The sequence below is a fragment of the Melospiza melodia genome, unplaced genomic scaffold, assembly GCF_035770615.1.
Source record: "Melospiza melodia melodia isolate bMelMel2 unplaced genomic scaffold, bMelMel2.pri scaffold_398, whole genome shotgun sequence".
In the NCBI taxonomy this organism is placed as follows: domain Eukaryota; kingdom Metazoa; phylum Chordata; class Aves; order Passeriformes; family Passerellidae; genus Melospiza; species Melospiza melodia.
The window spans coordinates 2,253-26,120 of NW_026948719.1; the positions used below are offsets into that span (position 1 = coordinate 2,253).

The window sequence follows — 23,868 nt, forward strand, 5'->3', positions numbered from 1 at the left end:
CCCCCCAAAATCGCCAAAAAATTCCCAAAAAAATCACCGGAAAAATTCCTCAAAAATCGCAAAAATTGGTAAAAAATCCCCCCAAAATTCCCAAAAAAATCACCAAAAAATCCCCCAAATATTCCCCAAAATCACCAAAAAACCGCCAAAAAAATCAGCAGAAATTCTGAAAAATCATCAAAAAATTCCCCCAAAAATTAAAAAATCATAAAAAATTCCCCAAACAATCCCCCCAAAATTTCCCAAAAATTCCACAAAATATCGCCAAAAATTAAAAAAAAAATTACCAAAAATTCCCCCAAAATTGGTAAAATTTCCAAAAATTATCCCCAAAAGCTTCCCAAAAAATCACTGAAAAAATTCCCCCCAAAATCGCCAAAAATTAGGAAAAAATCACCCAAAATTCCCAAAAAATCACAAAAAAATTCCCAAAAAATTTCCCAAAAAATCGACAAAAATTTTCCCCAAAATCCACAAAAAATTCCCTAAAAATCACCAAAAAATCGCCCCCGAACTCACCAAACATTTTGGAAAAAATTGCCAAAAATTGAAATAAAAATCCACAAAATTCACCAAACAATCGCCACAAAATCCCCAAATTCCCCCCAAAATTTTCAAATCAAATCCTTAAAAATCCACAAAAAATCCACAAAAAAATCCACAAAAAATCCACAAAAAAATCCACAAAAATCCACAAAAAATCCACAAAAAAATCCATAAAAAATCCACCAAAAATCCACAAAAAATCCACAAAAATTCCACAAAAATCCACAAAAAATCCACAAAAAACCACAAAAAAATCCACCAAAAAATCCACAAAAAATCCACAAAAATTCCAGAAAAAATCAACAAAAAATTCACAAAAAATCCACAAAAATTCCACAAATATCCACAAAAATTCCACAAAAAATCCACAAAAATCCACAAGAAATCCGCAAAAAATCCACAAAAAATCCGCAAAAAATCCACAAAAATTCACAAAAAATCCACAAAAATCCACAAAAAATAAAAAAAAATCCACAAAAAATCCTTGAACGAAACCCAAAAAAATCCCCCAAAAATTTCCCCCCAAAAAATCCAAAATTTCCAAAAATTCCAAATAAAACCTAAAATTCCCCCAATAATTCCCCCAAATTCCTCGGGATTTGCCATTTTTAAAATTCCCAAAAAAGTAAAAAAAAAAAATTCTCCAAAACTTCTCTTAAAATTAAAAAATTTCGCCAAAAAATTCCCAATTCGTTCCCCCAAAAGCCCCAAAAATCTCCCATAAAATTGAAAAAAGGTCTCAAAACGTTCCCAAATCATTTCTCCAAAATTCCCAATTCCTTCAAGCCCTGAAATTTCCCAGAAATTTCCCAAAATTTTCCCAAAAATTTCCCCAAAAATTCCCGAAAAATTCGAATTTTTAAAAAAAGCCCATAAAAGTGGGCGTGGCTTCACTTTGGGGGGCGTGGCTTCAGAGTGCATTGTAAGCTTTGTGAGGGGCGTGGCTTCGGCAGGGGGCGTGGCTTTAGCGCGCACTCAGTGCTAGGTAAGGGGCGTGGCTTTGCTGAGGGGGCGTGGCTTCAGAGTGCATTGTAAACTATGTGAGGGGCGTGGCTTCGGCAGGGGGCGTGGCTTTAGCGCGCACTCTGCGCTAGGTGGGGGCGTGGCTTTGTGGAGGGGGCGTGGCTTCAGAGTGCATTGTAAGCTATGTGAGGGGCGTGGCTTCACTGTAGGGGGCGTGGCTTCAGCGCGCGCTCTGTGCTAACTAAGGGGCGTGGTTTCACTTTGGGGGCGTGGCTTCAGTGAGCATTGTAAGCTATGTGAGGGGCGTGGCTTTAGCGCGCACTCTGTGCTAGTTGAGGGGCGTGGCTTTGCTCAGGGGGCGTGGCTTCAGAGTGCATTGTAAGCTATGTGAGGGGCGTGGCTTTAGGGCGCACTCTGTGCTAGTTGAGGGGCGTGGCTTCACTTTGGGGGCGTGGCTTCAGTGTGCATTGTAAGCTAGGTAAGGGGCGTGGCTTTGCTCAGGGGGCGTGGCTTCACTGACGAGTTTTGTTCTATGCGAGGGGGGTGGTTTCTCCCAGGGGGCGTGGCTTCATTGCGCTCTGCGAGGGGCGTGGCTTCGCTGAGGGGCCGCGGCCTAAACTGGGGCAAAGTTCGAGGCCGCGGGTTCGAGTCTGGGCTCGGGCGGCGGCCATGGAGCGGCGGGCCGTGATCTTCGACCTCGGTGTTGTGCTGAAACCGGGCCTGCAGCACTTCCTGAGCGCCTGCGAGCGCGACTGGGCCCTGCCCAGGTAGGCCCGGCTCGGTTGGGCTCGGTTGGGCTCGGTTCGGTTCGGTTTGGGCTCGGTTTGGTTCGGTGAAGCCGCGCCGGGCAGGGCCGAAGGCGCCCGCCCGCGTCTCAGTGCGGGGCGGCGCCGGGCGAGACCCACGGAATCAACGCGAGAATTTTGTGGTTGGCGGCGCCGCCCGCGCGGGGTTTGAGTTTAGGAAATTTGGGATTTTTGGGGTTTTTTGGGGTTTGGGATTTGGGGATTTTTAGGATTTGGGGTTTTTTGGGATTTTGCAGTTTGGAGTTTTTTGGGATTCGGGGTTTTGGGGTTTGGGATTTGGGTTTGGGAGTCTGGGATTTGGGTTTTTTTGGATTTTTGGGGTTTTTGGGGTTTTGGGTTTTGGGGTTTGGAGTTTGAGATTTGGGATTTGGGGTTTGGGGTTTTTTGGGGTTTGGGGATTTTTGGGATTTGGGATTTTTTGTGTTTTTTGAGATTTTCAGGATTTGGAGATTTTGGGATTTGTGATTCAGGGTTTGGGGATTTGGGGATTTGAGGATTTTGGAATTTTTTTGGGGTTGGGGTTTAGGATTTGGGGTTTGGGGATTTTGGGATTTTTGGGATTTGGGGATTTTGGGGATTTGGGGTCTTTTGGGCTTTGGGGATTTGGGGATTTTGCCGTTTGGGGTTTGGGATTTGGGCGATTTTGGCTTTGGGGATTTTTAGGATTTGGGGTTTTGGGGTTTGGGTTTGTTTGGGGTTTTTTGGGGTTTTGGGATGTGGGGTTTTTGGGGTTTGGAGCGTTTGGGGTTTGGGGTTTTTGGGGTTTTGTAGTTTGGGGGTTGGGTTTGGGATTTGGAGTTTGGGGATTTTGGGGTTTGGGATTTTTGGGGTTTGGGGTTTTTTGGGGTTTGGGGATTTGGGGATTTTTGGGATTTGGGTTTTTTGGGATTTTGCAGTTTGGAGTTTTTTGGGATTCGGGGTTTTTGGGGTTTGGGATTTGGGTTTGGGAGTCTGGGATTTGGGGTTTTTGGGGTTTTTGGGGTTTTTGGGGTTTTGGCGTTTGGGTTTTGGGATTTGGAGTCTGAGATTTGGGATTTGGGGTTTGGGGTTTTTTGGGGTTTGGGGATTTTTGGGATTTGGGATTTTTTGTGTGTTTTGAGATTTTCAGGATTTGGAGATTTTGGAATTTGTGATTCAGGGTTTGGGATTTTGGGGATTTTGGGATTTTTGGGATTTGGGGATTTTGGGGATTTTTGGGATTTGGGGATTTTGGGATTTTTTGGGGTTTGGGGATTTTTGGGATTTGGGATTTTTTGTGTTTTTTGAGATTTTCAGGATTTGGAGATTTTGGAATTCGTGATTCAGGGTTTGGGATTTTGGGGATTTGGGGATTTTTGGGATTTGAGGATTTTGGGATTTCTTTGGGGTTGGGGTTTAGGATTTGGGGTTTGGGGATTTTGGGGATTTGGGGATTTTGGGATTTTGGGATTTTGGGATTTTTTGGGGGTTGGGGTTTAGGATTTGGGGTTTTGGGATTTTGGGGATTTGGGCTCTTTTGGGATTTGGGGATTTTGGGATTTGGGGATTTTGGGGATTTTGCCGTTTGGGGTTTGGGATTTGGGCGATTTTGGCTTTGGGGATTTTTAGGATTTGGGGTTTTGGGGTTTGGGTTTGTTTGGGGTTTTTTGGGGTTTTGGGATTTGGGATTTTTGGGGTTTAGGATTTGGGGTTTGGGGATTTTGGGGATTTTGGGGTTTTGGGGTTTTGTAGTTTGGGGGTTGGGTTTGGGATTTGGAGTTTGGGGTTTTTTGGATTTGGGGTTTTTTGGGATTTTGCAGTTTGGAGTTTTTTGGGATTCGGGGTTTTTGGGGTTTGGGATTTGGGTTTGGGACTCTGGGATTTGGGGTTTTGGGGGTTTTGGGGGTTTTGGGGTTTTGGGATTTGGAGTTTGAGATTTGGGATTTGGGGTTTGGGGTCTTTTGGGGTTTGGGGATTTTTGGGATTTGGGATTTTTTGTGTTTTTTGAGATTTTCAGGATTTGGAGATTTTGGGATTTGTGATTCAGGGTTTGGGATTTTGGGGATTTGGGGATTTTTGGGATTTGGGGATTTTGGGATTTTGGGATTTTTTTGGGGTTGGGGTTTAGGATTTGGGGTTTGGGGTTTTGGGAATTTTGGGATTTGGGGTTTTGGGATTTTTGGGATTTGGAGATTTTTGGGCTTTGGGGATTTTGGGGATTTTGCCGTTTGGGGTTTGGGATTTGGGCGATTTTGGCTTTGGGGATTTTTAGGATTTGGGGTTTTGGGGTTTGGGTTTGTTTGGGGTTTTTTGGGGTTTTGGGATTTGGGGTTTGGGATTTGGGGATTTTTAGGATTTGGGGTTTTTTGGGATTTTGCAGTTTGGAGTTTTTTGGGATTCGGGGTTTTTGGGGTTTGGGATTTGGGTTTGGGAGTCTGGGATTTGGGGTTTTTGGGGTTTTTGGGGTTTTGGGGTTTGGAGTTTGAGATTTGGGATTTGGGGTTTGGGGTTTTTTGGGGTTTGGGGATTTTTGGGATTTGGGATTTTTTGGTTTTTTTTGAGATTTTCAGGATTTGGAGATTTTGGGATTTGTGATTCAGGGTTTGGGATTTGGGGATTTTGGGGATTTTTGGGATTTGGGGATTTTGGGATTTCTTTGGGGTTTGGGGATTTTTGGGATTTGGGATTTTTTGTGTTTTTTGAGATTTTCGGGATTTGGAGATTTTGGGATTTGGGGATTTGGGGATTTTGCCGTTTGGGGTTTGGGATTTGGGCGATTTTGGCTTTGGGGATTTTTAGGATTTGGGGTTTTGGGGTTTGGGTTTGTTTGGGGTTTTTTGGGGTTTTGGGATTTGGGGTTTTTGGGGTTTGGAGCGTTTGGGGTTTGGGGTTTTTGGGGTTTTGTAGTTTGGGGGTTGGGTTTGGGATTTGGGGTTTGGGGATTTTGGGGGGTTTGGGATTTTTGGGGTTTGGGGTTTTTGGGAGTTTCGGATTTGGAGTTTGGGGTTTTTTTGGGGTTTGGGGTTTTTTTGGGGTTTGGGGTTTGGGATTTGGGATTTGGGGATTTTTAGGATTTGGGGTTTTTTGGGATTTTGCAGTTTGGAGTTTTTTGGGATTCGGAGTTTTTGGGGTTTGGGATTTGGGTTTGAGAGTCTGGGATTTGGGGTTTTTGGGGTTTTGGGTTTTGGGGTTTGGAGTTTGAGATTTAGGATTTGGGGTTTGGGGTTTTTTGGGGTTTGGGGTTTTTTGGGATTTGGGATTTTTTGTGTGTTTTGAGATTTTCAGGATTTGGAGATTTTGGAATTTGTGATTCAGGGTTTGGGATTTTGGGGATTTTGGGGATTTTGGGGATTTTGGGGATTTGGGGATTTGGGGATTTTGGGATTTTTTTGGGGTTGGGGTAGGATTTGGGGTTTTGGGGTTTTTGGGATTTTGGGGTTTTTTGGGGGTGTCGGATTTGGGGTCTTTTGGGATTTTGGGATTTGGGGATTTTGGGGATTTTGCCGTTTGGGGTTTGGGATTTGGGCGATTTTGGCTTTGGGGATTTTTAGGATTTGGGGTTTTGGGGTTTGGGTTTGTTTGGGGGTTTGGGGGTTTTGGGATTTGGGGTTTTTGGGGTTTGGGATTTGGAGTTTGGGGTTTTGGGGGGTTTGGGGAGTTTTAGGATTTGGGGTGTTTTGGGATTTTGCAGTTTGGGGATTTTTGGGATTTGGGGTTTTTGAGGTTTGGGGTTTTTAGGGATTTTGGGATTTTGCAGTTTGGAGTTTTTTGGGATTCGGGGTTTTTGGGGTTTGGGGTTTTTGGGGTTTGGGGTTTTTTGGGGTTTGGGGTTTTTTTGACATTTGGGGTTTCTTGGGGTTTAGGATTTGGGGTTTCTTTGGGATTTGAGTGTTTTTGGGATTTGGGGATTTTTGGGGGATTTTGCAGTTGCGAGTTTGGGGTTTGGGTTTTTTTTTTTGGGATTTTTAGGATTTGGGGGTTTTGGGTTTATTGGGATTTGGGGTTTGGGGGAGTTGGATTTTGGGGGATTTTTGGGGATTTTGGGGGAGTTTTGGGGGATTTTTGGGGGATTTTCGGGGATTTTCGGGGATTTTTGGGGATTTTTGGGGATTTTTGGGGATTTTTGGGGATTTTTGGGGCTTTCCTGATTGGTCCTTTCCCCCCCCAGGGGTTTCCTGGCGGCCGCTCTGGATTCCGGGGGGTCCCAGAGCCCCCGATGGCGAGCGCTGCGCGGACACATCGGCCTCACACAGGTGGGACTGGGATCCGCTCCGGGATCTGGGATCCACTCCGGGCTTTGGGATCCATTCCAGGAGATGGGGATCCACTCCAGGCTTGGGATCCACTCCGTGATTGGGATCCACTCTGGGATCTGGGGTCCACTCCGGACTTTAGGGCCAACCCTGGGATCTGGGATCCCTTCTGGGGGTTCGGATCCACTCCGGGATTTGGGATCCATTCCAGGGGGTTGGAATCAATGCTGAGGTTTGGGATCTGTTCCAGGGGTTGGGATCCACTCCGGGATCTGGGATCAACCCTGGGATTTGGGATCCACTCTGGGGTTTGGGATCCACTCCGGGCTTGGGATCCACTCCATGGTTTGGGATCCATTCTAGGGTCTGGGATCCATTCCAGGGGTTGGGATCCACCCCGGGATTTTGGATCCACCCCGGGGTTTGGGATCCACTCCGGGATTCGGGATCCGTTCTGGGGGTTGGGATCCGTTCTGGGGGTTGGGATCCACTCCGGGCTTTAGGAGCAACACTGGGATCTGGGATCCTCTCCGGGATCTGGGATCCATTCCAGGGGTTGGGATCCACTCCGGGATTTAGGGTAAACCCTGGGGTTCGGGATCCATTCCAGGGGTTGGGATCCACTCCAGGATTCGGGATCCATTCTGGGGTTTGGGATCCATTCCAGGGGTTGTGATCCACTCTGGGGTTTGGGATCCACCCAGGTGGGACCAGGATCCACTCCGGGCTTTGGGATCCACTCTGGGGTTGGGATCCACTCCGGGCTTTGGGATCCACGCCAGGGTTTGGGATCAACCCTGGGATTTGGGATCAATTCTTGGCTTTGGGATCCAGCCCGGAGTTTGGGATCCACCCAGGTGGGACCGGGATCCGTTCCAGGGAGTTGGGATCCACTCCGGGATTGGGGCCAACCCTGGGATCTGGGATCCATTCCAGGGGTCGGGATCCACTCCAGGCTTTGCGATCAACCCTGGGATGTGGGATCCCTTCTGGGGGTTGGGGTCCACCCAGGTGGGACCGGGATCCCTTCCAGGGGTTGGGATCCACTCTGGGCTTTGGGATCAACCCTGGGATCTGGGATCCCTTCTGGGCTTTGGGATCCACCCTGGGATTGACCTCAAGGATTCAGGATCCACCCCAGGGTTTGGGATCCACCCCAGGATTTGGCGTTGATCCTGAGGATTTGGGATCCACCCCAGGGTTTGGGATCCACCTTGGGGGGTTTGGGATCCACCCCGGGGTTCGGGATCCATTCCGGGATTTTGGGATTAACCCCAAAATTCCCCGGGGATTTCAGATCCACCCCGGGGTTTGGGATCCACCTTGGGGGTTCAGGATCCACCCCGGGGTCTGGATTCCACCCCAGGGTTTGGGATTTGGGATCCACCCCGGGATTTGGGATTGACCTCGAGGATTTGGATTCCACCCCAGGGTTTGGGGTTTGGGATCGACCCTGGGATCGGGATCCACTCTGGGAATCGGGATTGACCTCAAGGATTTGGGATCCAGCCCAGGGTTTGGGATCCACCCCAGGGTTTGGATTCCACCCCAGGATTTGGGATCCACTCCAGGATTTGGTGTTGACCCTGAGGATTTGGGATCCATCCCAGGATCCGGATCCACTCCGGGATTCGGGATTGACCTGGAGGATTTGGGATCCACTCTGGGGTTTGGGATCCACCCCGGGGTTTGGGATCCAGCCCAGGATCCGGATCCACTCTGGGATTCAGGATTGACCTCAAGTATTTGGGATCCACCCCGGGGTTTGGGATCAACCCTGGAATCCGGATCCAGTCTGGGGTTCGGGATTGACCTCGAGGATTCGAGATCCAGCCCAGGATTTGGGATCCACCCCAGGATTTGGGATTGACCCTGAGGATTTGGAATCCACCCCAGGGTTTGGGGTTTGGGATCCAGCCCAGGATCCGGATCCACTCTGGGATTCGGGATTGACCTCAAGGATTTGGGATCCACCCCGGGGTTTGGGATCGACCCTGGGATCCGGATCCACTCTGGGATTCAGGATTGACCTTGAGGATTTGGGATCCACCCCGGGGTTTGGGATCCAGCCCAGGATTTGGCATTGACCCTGAGGATTTGGAATCCACCCCAGGGTTTGGGGTTTGGGATCCAGCCCAGGATCCGGATCCACTCTAGGATTCAGGATTGACCTGGAGGATTTGGGATCCACCCCGGGGTTTGGGATCGACCCTGGGATCCGGATCCACTCTGGGATTCAGGATTGACCTTGAGGATTCGGGATCCACCCCAGGGTTTGGGATCCACCTTGGGGGGTTTGGGATCCATTCCGGGATTTGGGATCCATTCCGGGATTTCGGGATTGGCCCCAAAATTCCCTGGGGATTTCAGATTCCCGGGGATTCCAGATCCGGCCCGGGCTTTGGGATTGACCTCGAGGATTTGGGATCCACCCCGGGGTTTGGGATCCACCCCAGGATTTGGGATTTGGGATCCACCCCGGGGTTTGGATTCCACCCCACGGTTTGGGATTTGGGATCGACCCTGGGATCCGGATCCACTCTGGGATTCGGGATTGACCTCGAGGGTTTGGGATCCACCCCGGGGGGTTCGGGATCCATTCCGGGATTTCAGGATTGACCCCAAAATTCCCCGGGGATTTCAGATTCCCGGGGGATTTCAGATCCACCCCGGGGTTTGGGATCCACCGTGGGGATTTGGGATCCACCCCGGGGTTTGGGATTGACCCTGGGGTCCGGATCCACTTCGGGATTTGGGATTGACCTCGAGGATTTGGGCCCCACCCCGGGATTCGGGATCCACCTTGGGGGGTTTGGGATCGACCTCGGGGATTTGGGATCCAGCCCAGGATTTGGCATTGACCCTGAGGATTTGGGATCCACCCCAGGGTTTGGGGTTTGGGATCCAGCCCAGGATCTGGATCCACTCTGGGATTTGGGATTGACCTGGAGGATTTGGGATCCACCCCGGGGTTTGGGATCCACCCCAGGATTTGGGATCCACCCTGGGGTCTGGATTCCACCCCCCCCGGGATTTGGGATTTGGGATCCACCCCGGGGTTTGGGATCGACCCTGGGATCCGGATCCACTCTGGGATTCAGGATTGACCTTGAGGATTTGGGATCCACCCCAGGGTTTGGGATCCACCTTGGGGGGTTTGGGATCCATTCCGGGATTTGGGATCCATTCCGGGATTTCGGGATTGACCCCAAAATTCCCCGGGGGTTTCAGATTCCCGGGGATTCCAGATCCGGCCCGGGCTTTGGGATTGACCTCGAGGATTTGGGATCCACCCCGGGGTTTGGGATCCACCCCAGGAATTGGGATCCACCCCGGGGTTTGGGATCCATTCCGGGATTTCGGGATTGACCCCAAAATTTTTTGGGTTTTTTTCCCAGAATTTCCCAGATTTTGTTGGTTTTTTTTCCCAGAATTTCCCAGATTTTGGGGTTTTTTCCCAGAATTTCCGAGATTTGGGGCTTTTTCCCAGAATTTCCCAGATCCTGGAGGTTTTTCCAGCCGGGATTTCTCTTGAATTTTGGGCCTTCTCCATCTGGGAATTTTCCTGATTTTTGGGGCTCTTCCAAGCAGGGATTTCCCAGATTTTGGACCTTTTCCAACTAAAATTTTTTCCCCAAAATTTGGGGCTTTTCCAAGTGAGAATTTCCCGGATTTTGGGGTTTTTTCCCAGAATTTCCCAGATTTTGGGGTTTTTCCCCCAGAATTTCCAAAATTTTGGGGTTTTTTTCCCCAGAATTTCCCAGATCTTGGGTTCTTTTCCCAGAATTTCCCAGATTTTGTTTTTTTTTTCCCCAGAATTTCCCAGATTTTGGGGTTTTTTCCCCAGAATTTCCCAGATTTCGTGTTTTTTCCCCCAGAATTTCCCAGACTTTGGGGTTTTTTCCCAGAATTTCCCAGATTTTGGTTTTTTTTTCCCCAGAATTTCCCAGATTTTGGGTTTTTTCCCCAGAATTTCCCAGATTTCAGGTTTTTTTTCCCCAGAATTTCCCAGATTTGGGTTTTTTTTTCTGAGAATTTCCCAGATTTGGGGTTTTTTTTCCCAGAATTTCCCAGATTTTGGGTTTTTCCCCAGAATTTCCCAGATTTTGGGGTTTTTTTTTCCAGAATTTCCCAAATTTGGGGTTTTTTTCCTCCAGAATTTCCCAGATTTTGGGGTTTTATTCCCAGATTTGGTTTTTTTTCCCAGAATTTCCCAGATTTGGGGTTTTTTCCCCAGAATTTCCCAGATTTCGGGGTTTTATTCCCAGATTTCAGGTTTTTTTCCCAGAATTTCCCAGATTTGGGGGTTTTTTTCCCAGAATTTCCCAGATTTTGGGTTTTTTTCCCAGATTTTGGGGTTTTATTCCCAGATTTTGGTTTTTTCCCCCAGAATTTCCCAGATTTTGGGGGTTTTTTCCCAGAATTTCCCGGATTTGGGGGTTTTTTCCCAGAATTTCCCAGATTTTGGGTTTTTTTCCCCCGAATCTCCCAGAATTTTGGGGTTTTATTCCCAGATTTGGGGTTTTTTCCCCCAGAATTTCCCAGATTTTGGGTTTTTCCCCAGAATTTCCCAGATTTGGGGTTTTATTCCCAGATTTTGGGGTTTTTTCCCAGAATTTCCCAGATTTTGGGGGTTTTTTCCCCAGAATTTCCCGGATTTCGTGTTTTTTCCCCCGAATCTCCCGGAATTTTGAGAATTCCCTCATTTTCCCCGTTCTCTCCCCCAGCTGGTGGAGGAGCTGGAGGCGCGGTGCCGTTCCCGGCTGCGCTCCCAATGGACAATTTCCCAGATTTTGGGGTTTTTTCCCAGAATTTCCCAGATTTTGGGTTTTTTTTTCCCAGAAGTTCCCAGATTTTGGGGCTTTTCCGACTGGGATTTTTCTGGAATTTTGAGGCTTTTCCATTTGGGAATTTCCCAGATTTTGTTGGTTTTTTTCCCATAATTTCCCAGATTTTGGGGTTTTATTCCCAGATTTGGGTTTTTTTTCCCAGAATTTCCCAGATTTTGGGTTTTTTTCCCCCGAATCTCCCGGAATTTTGGGGTTTTATTCCCAGATTTTCAGGCTTTTTTCCCCAGATTTTCCCAGATTTTTGGTTTTTTTCCCCAGAATTTCCCAGATTTGGTGTTTTTTTCCCAGAATTTCCCAGATTTGGGTTTTTTTCCCCCGAATCTCCCGGAATTTTGGGGTTTTATTCCCAGATTTCGTGGTTTTTTCCCAGGATTTCCCAGATTTTGGGTTTTTCCCCAGAATTTCCCGGATTTCGTGTTTTTTCCCCCGAATCTCCCGGAATTTCGAGAATTCCCTCATTTTCCCCGTTCTCTCCCCCAGCTGGTGGAGGAGCTGGAGGCGCGGTGCCGTTCCCGGCTGCGCTCCCAATGGAGAATTTCCCAGATTTTGGGTTTTTTTCCCCAGAATTTCCCAGATTTCGGGGTTTTTTCCCCAGAATTTCCCAGATTTCGGGGTTTTATTCCCAGATTTGTTTTTTTTTTCCCCAGAATTTCCCAGATTTTGGGGGTTTTTCCCCAGAATTTCCCGGATTTTGGGGTTTTATTCCAACATTTCGGGTTTTTTTCCCCAGAATTTCATGGAATTTCGGGTTTTTTCCCTCATTTTCCCCGTTCTCTCCCCCAGCTGGTGGAGGAGCTGGAGGCGCGGTGCCATTCCCGGCTCCGCTCCCAATGCAGAATTTCCCAGATTTCGGGTTCTTTTCCCAGAATTTCCCAGATTTTGGGGTTTTTTTTTTCCCAGAATTTCCCGGATTTCGTGTTTTTTCCCCCGAATCTCCCGGAATTTCGAGAATTCCCTCATTTTCCCCGTTCTCTCCCCCAGCTGGTGGAGGAGCTGGAGGCGCGGTGCCGTTCCCGGCTGCGCTCCCAATGGACAATTTCCCAGATTTGGGGTTTTTTCCCCAGAATTTCCCAGATTTTCGGGATTTTTTCCCAGAATTTCCCAGATTTGGTGTTTTTCCCCTCATTTTCCCCGTTCTCTCCCCCAGCTGGTGGAGGAGCTGGAGGCGCGGTGCCGTTCCCGGCTGCTCTCCGAGGGCGCGGCCGTTCCCGAGGGTTTCTCGGCGTGGCGGCCGTTCCGGGAGCTGCGCGAGCGCGGCCGCCTCGACCCCACCGTGCTCCGGGCGGCCGCCGAGCTCCGCGAGCGCGGTGAGGGGACGCGCCGGGAATCCATTCCGGGAATCCATTCCGGGAATTCACGCCGGGAATCCATTCCGGGAATTCACGCCGGGAATTCTGGGGATGGAGCCTTGGGAATGGCGGGGATGGTGGGGATGGAATGTGGGGGAATGTTCAAAATGGTGTGGGTGGAACGTTGGGAATGTTGGGGGTGGTGGGTTTGAAATGTTGGGGTGGTGGGGATGGAACGTTGGGAATGTTGGGGGTGGTGGGTCCAGAGTGGTGGGGATGGTGGATTTGGAATTTGGGGAACCTTGGGAATGTTGGGGTGGTGGGGATGGAGCCTTGGGAATGGTGGGAATGTTTAGTTTGGAATGTGGGGGAATGTTCAAAATGGTGGGGATGGTGGGGATGGAACCTTGGGAATGGTGGGATGGTGGGTCCCGAGTGGTGGGGATGGTCGGAATGGAATGGTGGCAATGGTGGGAATGGTGGGTCCAGAGTGGTGGGGATGGTGGGTTTGGAATGTGGGGAATGTTGGGGATGGAACGTTGGGAATGTTGGGGATGGTGAATTTGAAATGTTGGGGTGGTGGGAATGGAACGTTGGGAATGTTGGGATGGTGGATTTGAAATGTTGGGGATGGTGGGGATGGAGCCTTGGGAATGTTGGGGTGGTGGGTCCAGAATGGTTGGGGTGGTGGGTTTGGAATGGTGGCAATGGTGGGGATGGTGGGGATGGAACGTTGGGAATGTTGGGATGGTGGTCCAGAGTGGTGGGAATGTTTAGTTTGGGATGGTGGGTTGGGGATGGTGGGAATGGTGGGGATGGTGGGGATGGTGGGGATGGAACGTTGGGAATGTTGGCGATGGTGGGTTTGAAATGTTGGGATGGAGCCTTGGGAATGTTGGGGACGTTTAGTTTGGAGTGTGGGGAATGTTGGGGATGGTGGGGATGGTGGGGATGGAACCTTGGGAATGGTGGGAATGGTGGGTCCAGAGTGGTGGGGATGGTGGGTTTGGAATGTGGGGAATGTTCAAAATGTTGGGGATGGTGGGGATGGAACCTTGGGAATGTTGGGATGGTGGGTCCAGAGTGGTGGGAATGGTGGGTTTGGAATGTGGGGAATGTTCGAAATGTTGGGGATGGTGGGGATGGAACGTTGGGAATGTTGGGGATAGGGGGTTGGAGATGTTGGGGTGGTGGGGATGGAGCCTTGGGAATGGTGGGGATGTTTAGTTTGGAATGTGGGGAATGTTCAAAATGGTGGGGATGGTGGGGATGGAAAGTTGGGAATGTTGGGATGGTGGGGATGGAACCTTGGGAATGTTGGGATGGTGGAAATGGAAAGTTGGGAATATTGGGATGGTGGGTCCTGAGTGGTGGGGATGGTGGGTTTGGAATGTTGGGTTGGGGATGGTGGGGATGGTGGGGATGGAACGTTGGGAATGTTGGGATGGTGGGTCCAGAGTGGTGGGGATGTTCAGTTTGGAATGTGGGGAATGTTCAAAATGTTGGGAATGGTGGGGATGGTGGGTTTGAAATGTTGGGATGGAGCCTTGGGAATGGCGGCGACGTTTAGTTTGGAGTGTGGGGAATGTTGGGGATGGTGGGGATGGAACCTTGGGAATGTTGGGATGGTGGGTCCAGAGTGGTGGGGATGTTTAGTTTGGGATGGTGGGTTTGGAATGGTGGGGATGGTGGGAATGTTGGGGATGGTGTGGATGGAACGTTGGGAATGTTGGGGATGGTGGGTTTGAGATGTTGGGATGGTGGGGATGGAGCCTTGGCAATGGTGGGGACGTTCAGTTTGGAGTGTGGGGAATGTTGGGAATGGTGGGGATGGAACGTTGGGAATGTTGGGAATGGTGGAAATGGAAAGTTGGGAATGTTGGGATGGTGGGTCCAGAGTGGTGGGGATGGTGGGTTTGGAATGGTGGGTTGGGGATGGTGGGAATGGTGGGGATGGAATGTTGGGAACGTTGGGATGGTGGGTCCAGAGTGGTGGAGATGGTGGGGATGGAACCTTGGGAATGTTGGGGATGGTGGATTGGAGATGTTGGGGGTGGTGGGGATGGAGCCTTGGGAATGGTGGAGATGTTTAGTTTGGAATGTGGGGATGGAACCTTGGGAATGTTGGGATGGTGGGTCCAGAGTGGTGGGGGTGGTGGGTTTGGAATGGTGGAGATGGTGGGGATGGAAAGTTGGCAATGTTGGGATGGTGGGTCCAGAGTGGTGGGGATGTTCAGTTTGGAATGTGGGGAATGTTCAAAATGTTGGGGATGGTGGGGATGGAACGTTGGGAATGTTGGCGATGGTGGGTCCAGAGTGGTGGGGATGGAACGTTGGGAATGTTGGGGATGTTCAGTTTGGAATGTGGGGAATGTTGGGGATGGTGGGGATGGAACGTTGGGGATGGTGGGGATGGGGGGTCCAGAGTGGTGGGAATGTTTAGTTTGGAATGGTGGGTTGGAGATGATGGGAATGGTGGGGATGGTGGGAATGATGGGGATGGAACGTTGGGAATGTGGGGATGGGGGGTTGGAGATGTTGGGGTGGTGGGGATGGAGCCTTGGAAATGGCGGCGACGTTCGGTTTGGAGTGTGGGGAATGTTGGGAATGTTGGGGATGGTGGGGATGGAACGTTGGGAATGTTGGGATGGTGGGTCCAGAGTGGTGGGGATGGTGGGTTTGGAATGGTGGCAGTGGTGGGGATGATGGAAATCGAAAGTTGGCAATGTTGGGGATGGTGGGGATGGAACATTGGGAATGTGGGGATGGTGGGTTGGAGATGTTGGGGTGGTGGGGATGGAGCCTTGGGAATGGCGGCGACGTTCAGTTTGGAATGTGGGGGATGTTGGGAATGGTGGAAATGGAAAGTTGGGAACATTGGGATGGTGGGTCCAGAGTGGTGGGGATGGTGGGGATGGAAAGTTGGCAATGTTGGGGATGGTGGGTTTGAAATGTTGGGATGGTGGGGATGGAGCGTTGGGAATGGTGGGGACGTTTAGTGTGGGATGTGGGGGATGTTCAAAATGGTGGGGATGGTGGGGATGGAACATTGGGAATGTTGGGGTGGTGGGTCCAGAGTGGTGGGGGTGGTGGGTTTGGAATGGTGGAGATGGTGGGGATGGAGCCTTGGGAATGTTGGGGTGGTGCGTCCAGAGTGGTGGGGATGGTGGGTTTGGAATGTGGGGGATGTTCAAAATGGTGGGGATGGTGGGGATGGAACGTTGGGAATGTTGGGGATGGTGGGTTTGAAATGTTGGGATGGTGGGGATGGAAAATTGGGGATGGTGGGGATGGTGGGGATGGAACGTTGGCAATGTTGGGGATGGTGGGTTTGAAATGTTGGGGATGGTGGGGATGGAGCCTTGGCAATGGTGGGGACGTTCCGTTTGGAACGGTGGGTTGGGGATGTTCAAAATGTTGGGGATGGTGGGGATGGAACGTTGGGAATGGTGGGATGGTGGGTCCAGAGTGGTGGCGATGGTGGGTTTGAAATGTTGGGGATGGTGGGTCCAGAGTGGTGGGGATGGTGGGAGTGGAACGTTGGCAATGGTGGGGATGGTGGGGATGGAACCTTGGGAATGTTGGGATGGTGGGAGTGGAAAGTTGGGACTGTTGGCGATGGTGGGTTTGAAATGTTGGGGATGGTGGGGATGGAACCTTGGGAACGTTGGGATGGTGGGTCCAGAGTGGTGGCGATGGTGGGTTTGAAATGTTGGGGATGGTGGGGATGGAGCCTCGGCAATGGTGGGGACGTTCAGTTTGGAACGGTGGGTTGGGGATGTTCAAAATGTTGGCAATGGTGGGGATGGTGGGGATGGAACCTTGGGAACGGTGGGATGGTGGGTCCAGAGTGGTGGGGATGGTGGGTTTGGAATGGTGGGTTGGGGATGGTGGGGATGGTGGGGATGGAACGTTGGGAATGTTGGCGATGGTGGGTTTGAAATGTTGGGGATGGTGGCGATGGAGCCTTGGCAATGGTGGGGACGTTCAGTTTGGAACGGTGGGTTGGGGATGTTCAAAATGTTGGGGATGGTGGGGATGGAACCTTGGGAATGGTGGGATGGTGGGTCCAGAGTGGTGGCGATGGTGGGTTTGGAATGTTGGGGATGGTGGGTCCAGAGTGGTGGGGATGGTGGGAGTGGAACGTTGGCAATGGTGGGGATGGTGGAAATGGAACCTTGGGAATGTGGGGGATGGTGGGAGTGGAAAGTTGGGACTGTTGGGGATGGTGGGTTTGAAATGGTGGGGATGGTGGGGATGGAACCTTGGGAACGGTGGGATGGTGGGTCCTGAGTGGTGGTGATGGTGGGTTTGGAATGTTGGGATGGTGGGGATGGAGCCTTGGGAATGGCGGGGATGTTGGGGATGTTGGGGATGTTGGGGATGGTGGGGATGGTGGGGATGGTGGGGATGGAACATTGGCAATGTGGGGATGTTCAAAATGTTTCGGATGGTGGGGATGGAACCTTGGGAACGTTGGGGTGGTGGGTCCTGAGTGGTGGCAATGGTGGGTTTGAAATGTTGGGATGGTGGGTCCAGAGTGGTGGGGATGGTGGGTTTGGAATGTGGGGAATGTTCAAAATGGTGGGGATGGAACGTTGGCAATGTTGGGGATGGTGGGTTTGAAATGTTGGGAATGGTGGGGATGGAAAATTGGGGATGGTGGGGATGGTGGGGATGGAACGTTGGGAATGTTGGGGATGATGGGTTTGAAATGTTGGGGTGGTGGGGATGGAGCCTTGGCAATGGTGGGGACGTTCAGTTTGGAACGGTGGGTTGGGGATGTTCAAAATGTTGGGGATGGTGGGGATGGTGGGGATGGAACCTTGGGAACGGTGGGATGGTGGATCCAGAGTCGTGGGGATGGTGGGTTTGAAATGTTGGGGATGGTGGGGATGGAGCCTTGGGAATGGCGGCGACGTTCAGTTTGGAATGCGGGGAATGTTGGGGATGGTGGGGATGGTGGATCCAGAGTGGTGGGGATGGTGAGTTTGGAATGTTGGGTTAGGGATGGTGGGGATGGTGGGGATGGAATGTTGGGGATGTTGGGATGGTGGGTTTGAAATGTTGGGAATGGTGGGGATGGAACCTTGGGAATGTTGGGGATGGTGGGTCCAGAGTGGTGGGAATGGTGGGTTTGGAATGTGGGGAATGTTGGGGATGGAACGTTGGGGATGTTGGGGATGGTGGGTTTGAAATGTTGGGGTGGTGGGAATGGAACGTTGGGAATGATGGGGATGATGGAAATGGAACCTTGGGAATGTTGGGATGGTGGGTCCTGAGTGGTGGGAATGTTTAGTTTGGAATGTGGGGAATGTTGGGAATGTTGGGGATGGTGGGGATGGTGGGGATGGAACCTTGGGAATGTTGGGATGGTGGGTCCAGAGTGGTGGGAATGTTTAGTTTGGAATGGTGGCAAAGGTGAGGATGGTGGAAATGGAACGTTGGGAATGTTGGGGTGGTGGGTTTGGAATGTGGGGAATGTTGGGAATGTTGGGAATGGTGGGGATGGAACCTTGGGAATGTTGGGGATGGTGGGTCCAGAGTGGTGGGAATGTTTAGTTTGGAATGTGGGGAATGGTGTGGATGGAACGTTGGGAATGTTGGGCATGGTGGGTTTGAAACGTTGGCGATGGTGGCGATGGAGCCTTGGCGATGGCGGCGACGTTGGGTTTGGAACGTTGGGCATGGAGCGTTGGGAACGTTGGGAACGTTGGGCGCGGAACGTTGCGAGCGTCGCCTCCCTCCGTACCGCGGCGAGCGGCCATCCCGCCGTGCCACCTCCCACCCTTTGGTGTCCCCGTCCCACCCATCATCTCCCGCAGGGTTCCGTCCGTGCGTCCTGGCCAACTCGTGGCTGGACGACTCCGGGGGCCGCGGGGCGTGGGCGGCGCTGCAGGAGCGGCTCCGGCGCCGCTTCCGCCCCGTGCTGGAGTCGTGCCGCGTCGGCGCCGCCAAACCCGAGCCCGGCGCCTTCCGACGCGCCCTCGCCGAGCTGGGCGCGACGCCCGAGCAGGTGACGCGCGGTGGGAAGCCGCGGGAGATGCCACCATGATCCTCCAAAAAAAAACCCCAGGAAATTTGGAGTTTTCCTATCCCCAAAATGTTGGGGTTTTTTTGAGGGGTGGGAAGCCACGGGAGATGCCACCATGATCCCTCCCAAAAAAAACCCCAGGAAATTTGGAGTTTTCCAATCCCCAAAATGTTGGGGTTTTGTGAGGGGTGGGAAGCCCCGGGAGATGCCACCACCACCACCACCACCATCGCGGCATTCCGGATTTTTTGGTTTCCCCCCGTGTCCCAGGTGGTTGTGGTGGACGCGCAGGAGCAGAGCGTGTTGGCGGCGCGGGCGCTGGGCATGGCGGCCGTGCTGGCGCGGGACACCGAGAGCGCCCTGAGGGACCTGCAGGAGATCACCGGGCTCCAGGTGCGGGGCAAAAACACCGGAATGCCGGGATCCGGGGGGATCCGGTGGGATCCGGTGGGATCTGGGGGAACATTCCATGGATGAAGCCTCAGATCCCAAATCCCAGATCCCAAATCCTGAATCCCAGGTCCCAAAAATCCCCCAAACCCCAAACCCAAATCTGAGATTCCGAATGCTGAATCTGAAATCCTAAACCCTTAAACCTCAAACCCCAAACCCCTGATCCCAAACCTCCAAAGTCCCAAACCCCCAAAATCCCAACCCCCCGATCCCAAACCCCCGATCCCCCCGATCCCCAAATCCCAAACCCCAAATCCCAAATCCCAAATCCCAAACCCCCGATCCCCCTGATCCCCAAATCCCAAACCCCTGATCCCAAACCCCCAAAGTCCCAGACCCCAAAACCCCCAAATCCCAAACCCCTGATCCCAAACCCCTGATCCAAAATCCCCGATCCAAGTCCCAAACCCCTTGATCCCCAAATCCCAAATCCCTGATCCCAAATCCCCGATCCCAAACCCCCGATCCCAAAATCCCCGAATCCCAAACCCCTGATCCCAAATCCCTGATCCCCAAATCCCCAACCCCCAAACCCCTTGATCCCAAAATCCCCAAATCCCAAACCCCTGATCCCAAACCCCAGATCCCAAATCCCCAAATCCCAAATCCCCAATCCCAAACCCCCCAAATCCCCAATCCCTGATCCAAAATCCCTGATCCCCAAATCCCCGATCCCAAATCCCAAACCCCTGATCCCAAATCCCCAAAGTCCCAAACCCCTGATGCCAAATCCCTGATCCCAAACCCCCCAAACGCCAAATCCCTGATCCCAAATCCCCGATCCCAAAATCCCCAAACCCCCCAAATCCCCAATCCCTGATCCCAAACCCCTGATCCCAAACCCCAAAATCCCCAAATCCCCAATCCCTGATCCAAAATCCCTGATCCCAAACCCCTAACCCTGAACCCCCAAAGTCCCAAACCCCCGATCCCAAACCCCAAATCCCAAATCCCCGATCCCAAAATCCCCAAATCCCCAATCCCTGATCCAAAATCCCTGATCCCCAAATCCCCGATCCCAAATCCCAAACCCCTGATCCCAAATCCCCAAAGTCCCAAACCCCAAAATGCCCAAATCCCAAATCTCTGATCCCACATCCCTGATCCCAAACCCCTGATCCCAAATCCCCAAAGTCCCAAACCCCAAAATGCCCAAAATCCCAAAATCCCAAACCCCAAAAGTCCCAAACCCCCTGATCCCAAATCCCAAATCCTTGATCCCAAACCCCTGATCCCAAACCCCTTGATCCCCAAATCCCAAACCCCTGATCCCAAATCCCCAAAGTCCCAAACCCCAAAATATCCTGATCCAAAATCCCTGATCCCCAAATCCCCGATCCCAAACCCCTGATCACAAATCCCCAAAATCCCCAAATCCCAAATCCCTGATCTCCACCCCCAAAATCCCAAACCCCCAAAATCCCAAACCCCTGATCTCGAACCCCCAAAGTCCCAAACCACAAAACCCCAAAATCCCAAACCCCCAAAATCCCAAACCCCAAAAGTCCCAAACCCCCTGATCCCCAAATCCCAAATCCCTGATCCCAAACCCCCGATCCCAAAATCCCCAAACCCCAAATCCCCAAATCCCAAATCCCTGATCCCAAACCCCAAAAGTCCCAAACCCCAAACCCCTGATCCCAAACCCCCGATCCCAAAATCCCCAAATCCCAAATCCCTGATCCCAAACCCCCAAAGTCCCAAATCCCAAAATCCCCTGATCCCAAACTCCTGATCCCAGACCCCAAAATCCCCAAATCCAAAATTCCTGATCCCAAACCCCTTGATCCCCAAATCCCTTGATCCCCAAATCCCAAACCCCTGATCCCAAACCCCCAATCCCAAATCCCAAAATCCCCAACTCCCAAACCCCTGATCCCAAACCCCTGATCCCAAACCCCCAAACCCCAAAATCTCCAAATCCCAAATCCCCGATCCCAAACCCCCAAATCCCCAATCCCTGATCCAAAATCCCTGATCCCCAAATCCCCGATCCCAAACCCCTGATCACAAATCCCCAAAGTCCCAAACCCCAAAATGCCCAAATCCCTGATCCCAAACACCCCAAATCCCCAGTCTCTGATCCAAAATCCCTGATCCCCAAATCTCCAAACCCCAAATCCCCAACCCCCAAACCCCTGATCCCAAACCCCCCAAAATCCCAAACCCCCCAAATCCCAAACCCCCAAAGTCCCAAATCCCAAAATCCCCAAATCCCAAACCCCTGATCCCAAACCCCTGATCCAAAATCCCTGATCCCAAATCCCCGATCCCCCTGATCCCAAACCCCCAAAGTCCCAAACCCCTTGATCCCAAAACCCCAAACCCCCGATCCCAAATCCCTGCAGCTGCTGGGCTGGGAGGAGCCCCAAATCCCCGATCCCAAATCCCCGATCCCAAAATCCCCAAATCCCAAACCCCCCAAATCCCAAACCCCCAAAGTCCCAAATCCCAAAATCCCCAAATCCCAAACCCCTGATCCCAAATCCCCAAATCCCAAAATGCCCAAATCCCTGATCCCAAACCCCCAAATCCCTGATCCCAAACCCCTTGATCCCCAAATTCCCAATCCCTGATCCCCAATCCCAGATCCCAAATCCCCGATGCTGAATTTCAAATCTCTGATCCCGAAGTCCCAAATTCCAAATCCCCAATCCCTGATCCCAAATCCCTGATCCCAAATTCCCCAAATCCCAAATCCTTGATCCCAAATCCCCGATCCCAAACCCCTGATCCCAAATCCCCGATCCAAGTCCCAAACCCCTTGATCCCCAAATCCCCAAACCCCTGATCCCAAAATCCCCAATCCCAAACCCCGCAAATCCCCAAATCCCTGGTCCAAAATCCCTGATCCCAAATCTCCAAACCCCCAATCTGCAACCCCCAAACCCCTGATCCCCAATCCCCGATCCCAAATCCCTGATCCCAACCCCCCCAAATCCCCAATCCCTGATCCAAAATCCCTGATCCCAAATCTCCAAAGTCCCAAACCCCTTGATCCCCAAATCCCAAACCCCTGATCCCAAAATCCCCAAATCCCCAAGGCCCAAACCCCTGATCCCAAACCCCCAAAGTCCCAAACCAGAAAAAACCACCAAATCCCAAAACCTTGATCCCAAATCCCAGATCCAAGTCCCAAACCCCTTGATCCCCAAATCCCAAATCCCTGATACCAAACCCCTGATCCCAAAATCCCCAAATCCCAAATCCCTGATCCCAAACCCCCGATCCCAAACCCCAAAAGTCCCAAATTCCCAATACCAGAAGTCCCAAATCCCTGATCCCAAATCCCAAATCCCCGATCCCAAACCCCCAAAGTCCCAAATTCTGAATCCCTGATCCCAAATCCCTGATCCCAAAATCCTCAAATCCCCAAAGTCCCCAAATCCCCAATCCCTGATCCCAAACCCCAGATCCCAAACCCCAGATCCCAAATCCCAAAATCCCCAAAATCCCTGATTCCCAATCCCTCCTCCCAAACCCCAAATCCCTGACCCCAAAATCCCCAAATCCCCGATCCCTGATCTCCGATATCTGATCCCAAATCCCCGATCCCAAATCCCCGATCCAAGTCTCAAACCCCAAATCCCTGATCCCAAATCCCTGATCCAAAATCCCAAAATCCAAAATCCCCAAATCCCAAATCCCTGATCCCAAACCCCCAAAGTCCCAAACCCCTTGATCCCCAAATCCCAAACCCCTGATCCCAAATCCCCGATCCCAAACCCCAAAATCCCCAAATCCCTGATCCCAAATCCCTGATCCCAAAATCCCCAAAGTCCCAAACCCAAATCCCAAATCCCAAATTCCCGATCCCACATCGCTGATCCAAAATCCCCGATCCAAGTCCCAAACCCCAAAATCCCCAAATCCCCAATCCCTGATCCCAAACCCCCGATCCCAAACCCCGCAAATCCCCAAATCCCAAACACTAAAATCCCCAAATCCCAAATCCCTGATCCCAAACCCCTGATCCCAAACCCCCAAAGTCCCAAACCCCAAAATCCCCAAATCCCAAATCCCCGATCCCAAAATCCCCAAATCCCCAATCCCTGATCCAAAATCCCTGATCCCCGAATCTCCAAACCCCCAATCCCCAACCCCGAAACCCCTGATCCCAAAACCCCAAATCCCTGATCCCAAATCCCTGATCCCAAACCCCAAAATCCCAAATCCCCAAAGTCCCAAACCCCAAATCCGCAAATCCCTGATCCCAAACCCCCGATCCCAAACCCCAAAATCCCCAAAATCCCAAACCCCCGATCCCAAATCCCCAATCCCAAATCCCCGATCCCAAAATCCCCAAATCCCCCGGATCCCCAATCCCGCCGCCGTTTCCGCAGTTGCTGTTTGGAGTGGACGCGGAGGCGCCGCCGGAGCCGATCGCTCCCGAGGAGCTGGGACACGGATACGTCCCGATACGGGTGCGGGGCGGGGAACGGGAACGGGAACGGGAACGGGGATGGGAACGGGATTGGGAACGGGAACGGGATCAGGATTGGGATCAGGATTGGGATCAGGATTGGGAACGGGATCTGCTGGGAATGGGATTGGGAATGGGAGCGGGGAATGGGAATGGGAACGGGATCGGGAACGGGATCAGGATTGGGAACGAGATCGGGAACGGGATCGGGAACAGGATCGGGATCGGAAATGGGATCAGGATTGGGAACGGGATCGGGAACGGGAATGGGATGGGATCCGGAATGGGATCGG

General features: G+C 51.7%; 1 protein-coding gene across 1 annotated transcript in view; it reads left to right on the forward strand.

Moving 5' to 3' along the window:
• Nucleotides 1–2,126: 2,126 nt before the first annotated feature.
• The window catches only part of LOC134434551 (bifunctional epoxide hydrolase 2-like), a gene marked incomplete at its 3' end in the record, with an annotated part of 42,025 nt that continues 20,283 nt past the window's right edge, over nt 2,127–23,868 (forward strand). The window contains exons 1-6 of the mRNA XM_063183221.1: nt 2,127–2,276; nt 6,442–6,526; nt 12,524–12,683; nt 18,491–18,681; nt 18,970–19,092; nt 23,496–23,576. Of these exons, the coding sequence (XP_063039291.1) occupies nt 2,179–2,276; nt 6,442–6,526; nt 12,524–12,683; nt 18,491–18,681; nt 18,970–19,092; nt 23,496–23,576 (738 nt within the window). The remainder of the gene's footprint in view (nt 2,277–6,441; nt 6,527–12,523; nt 12,684–18,490; nt 18,682–18,969; nt 19,093–23,495; nt 23,577–23,868) is intronic.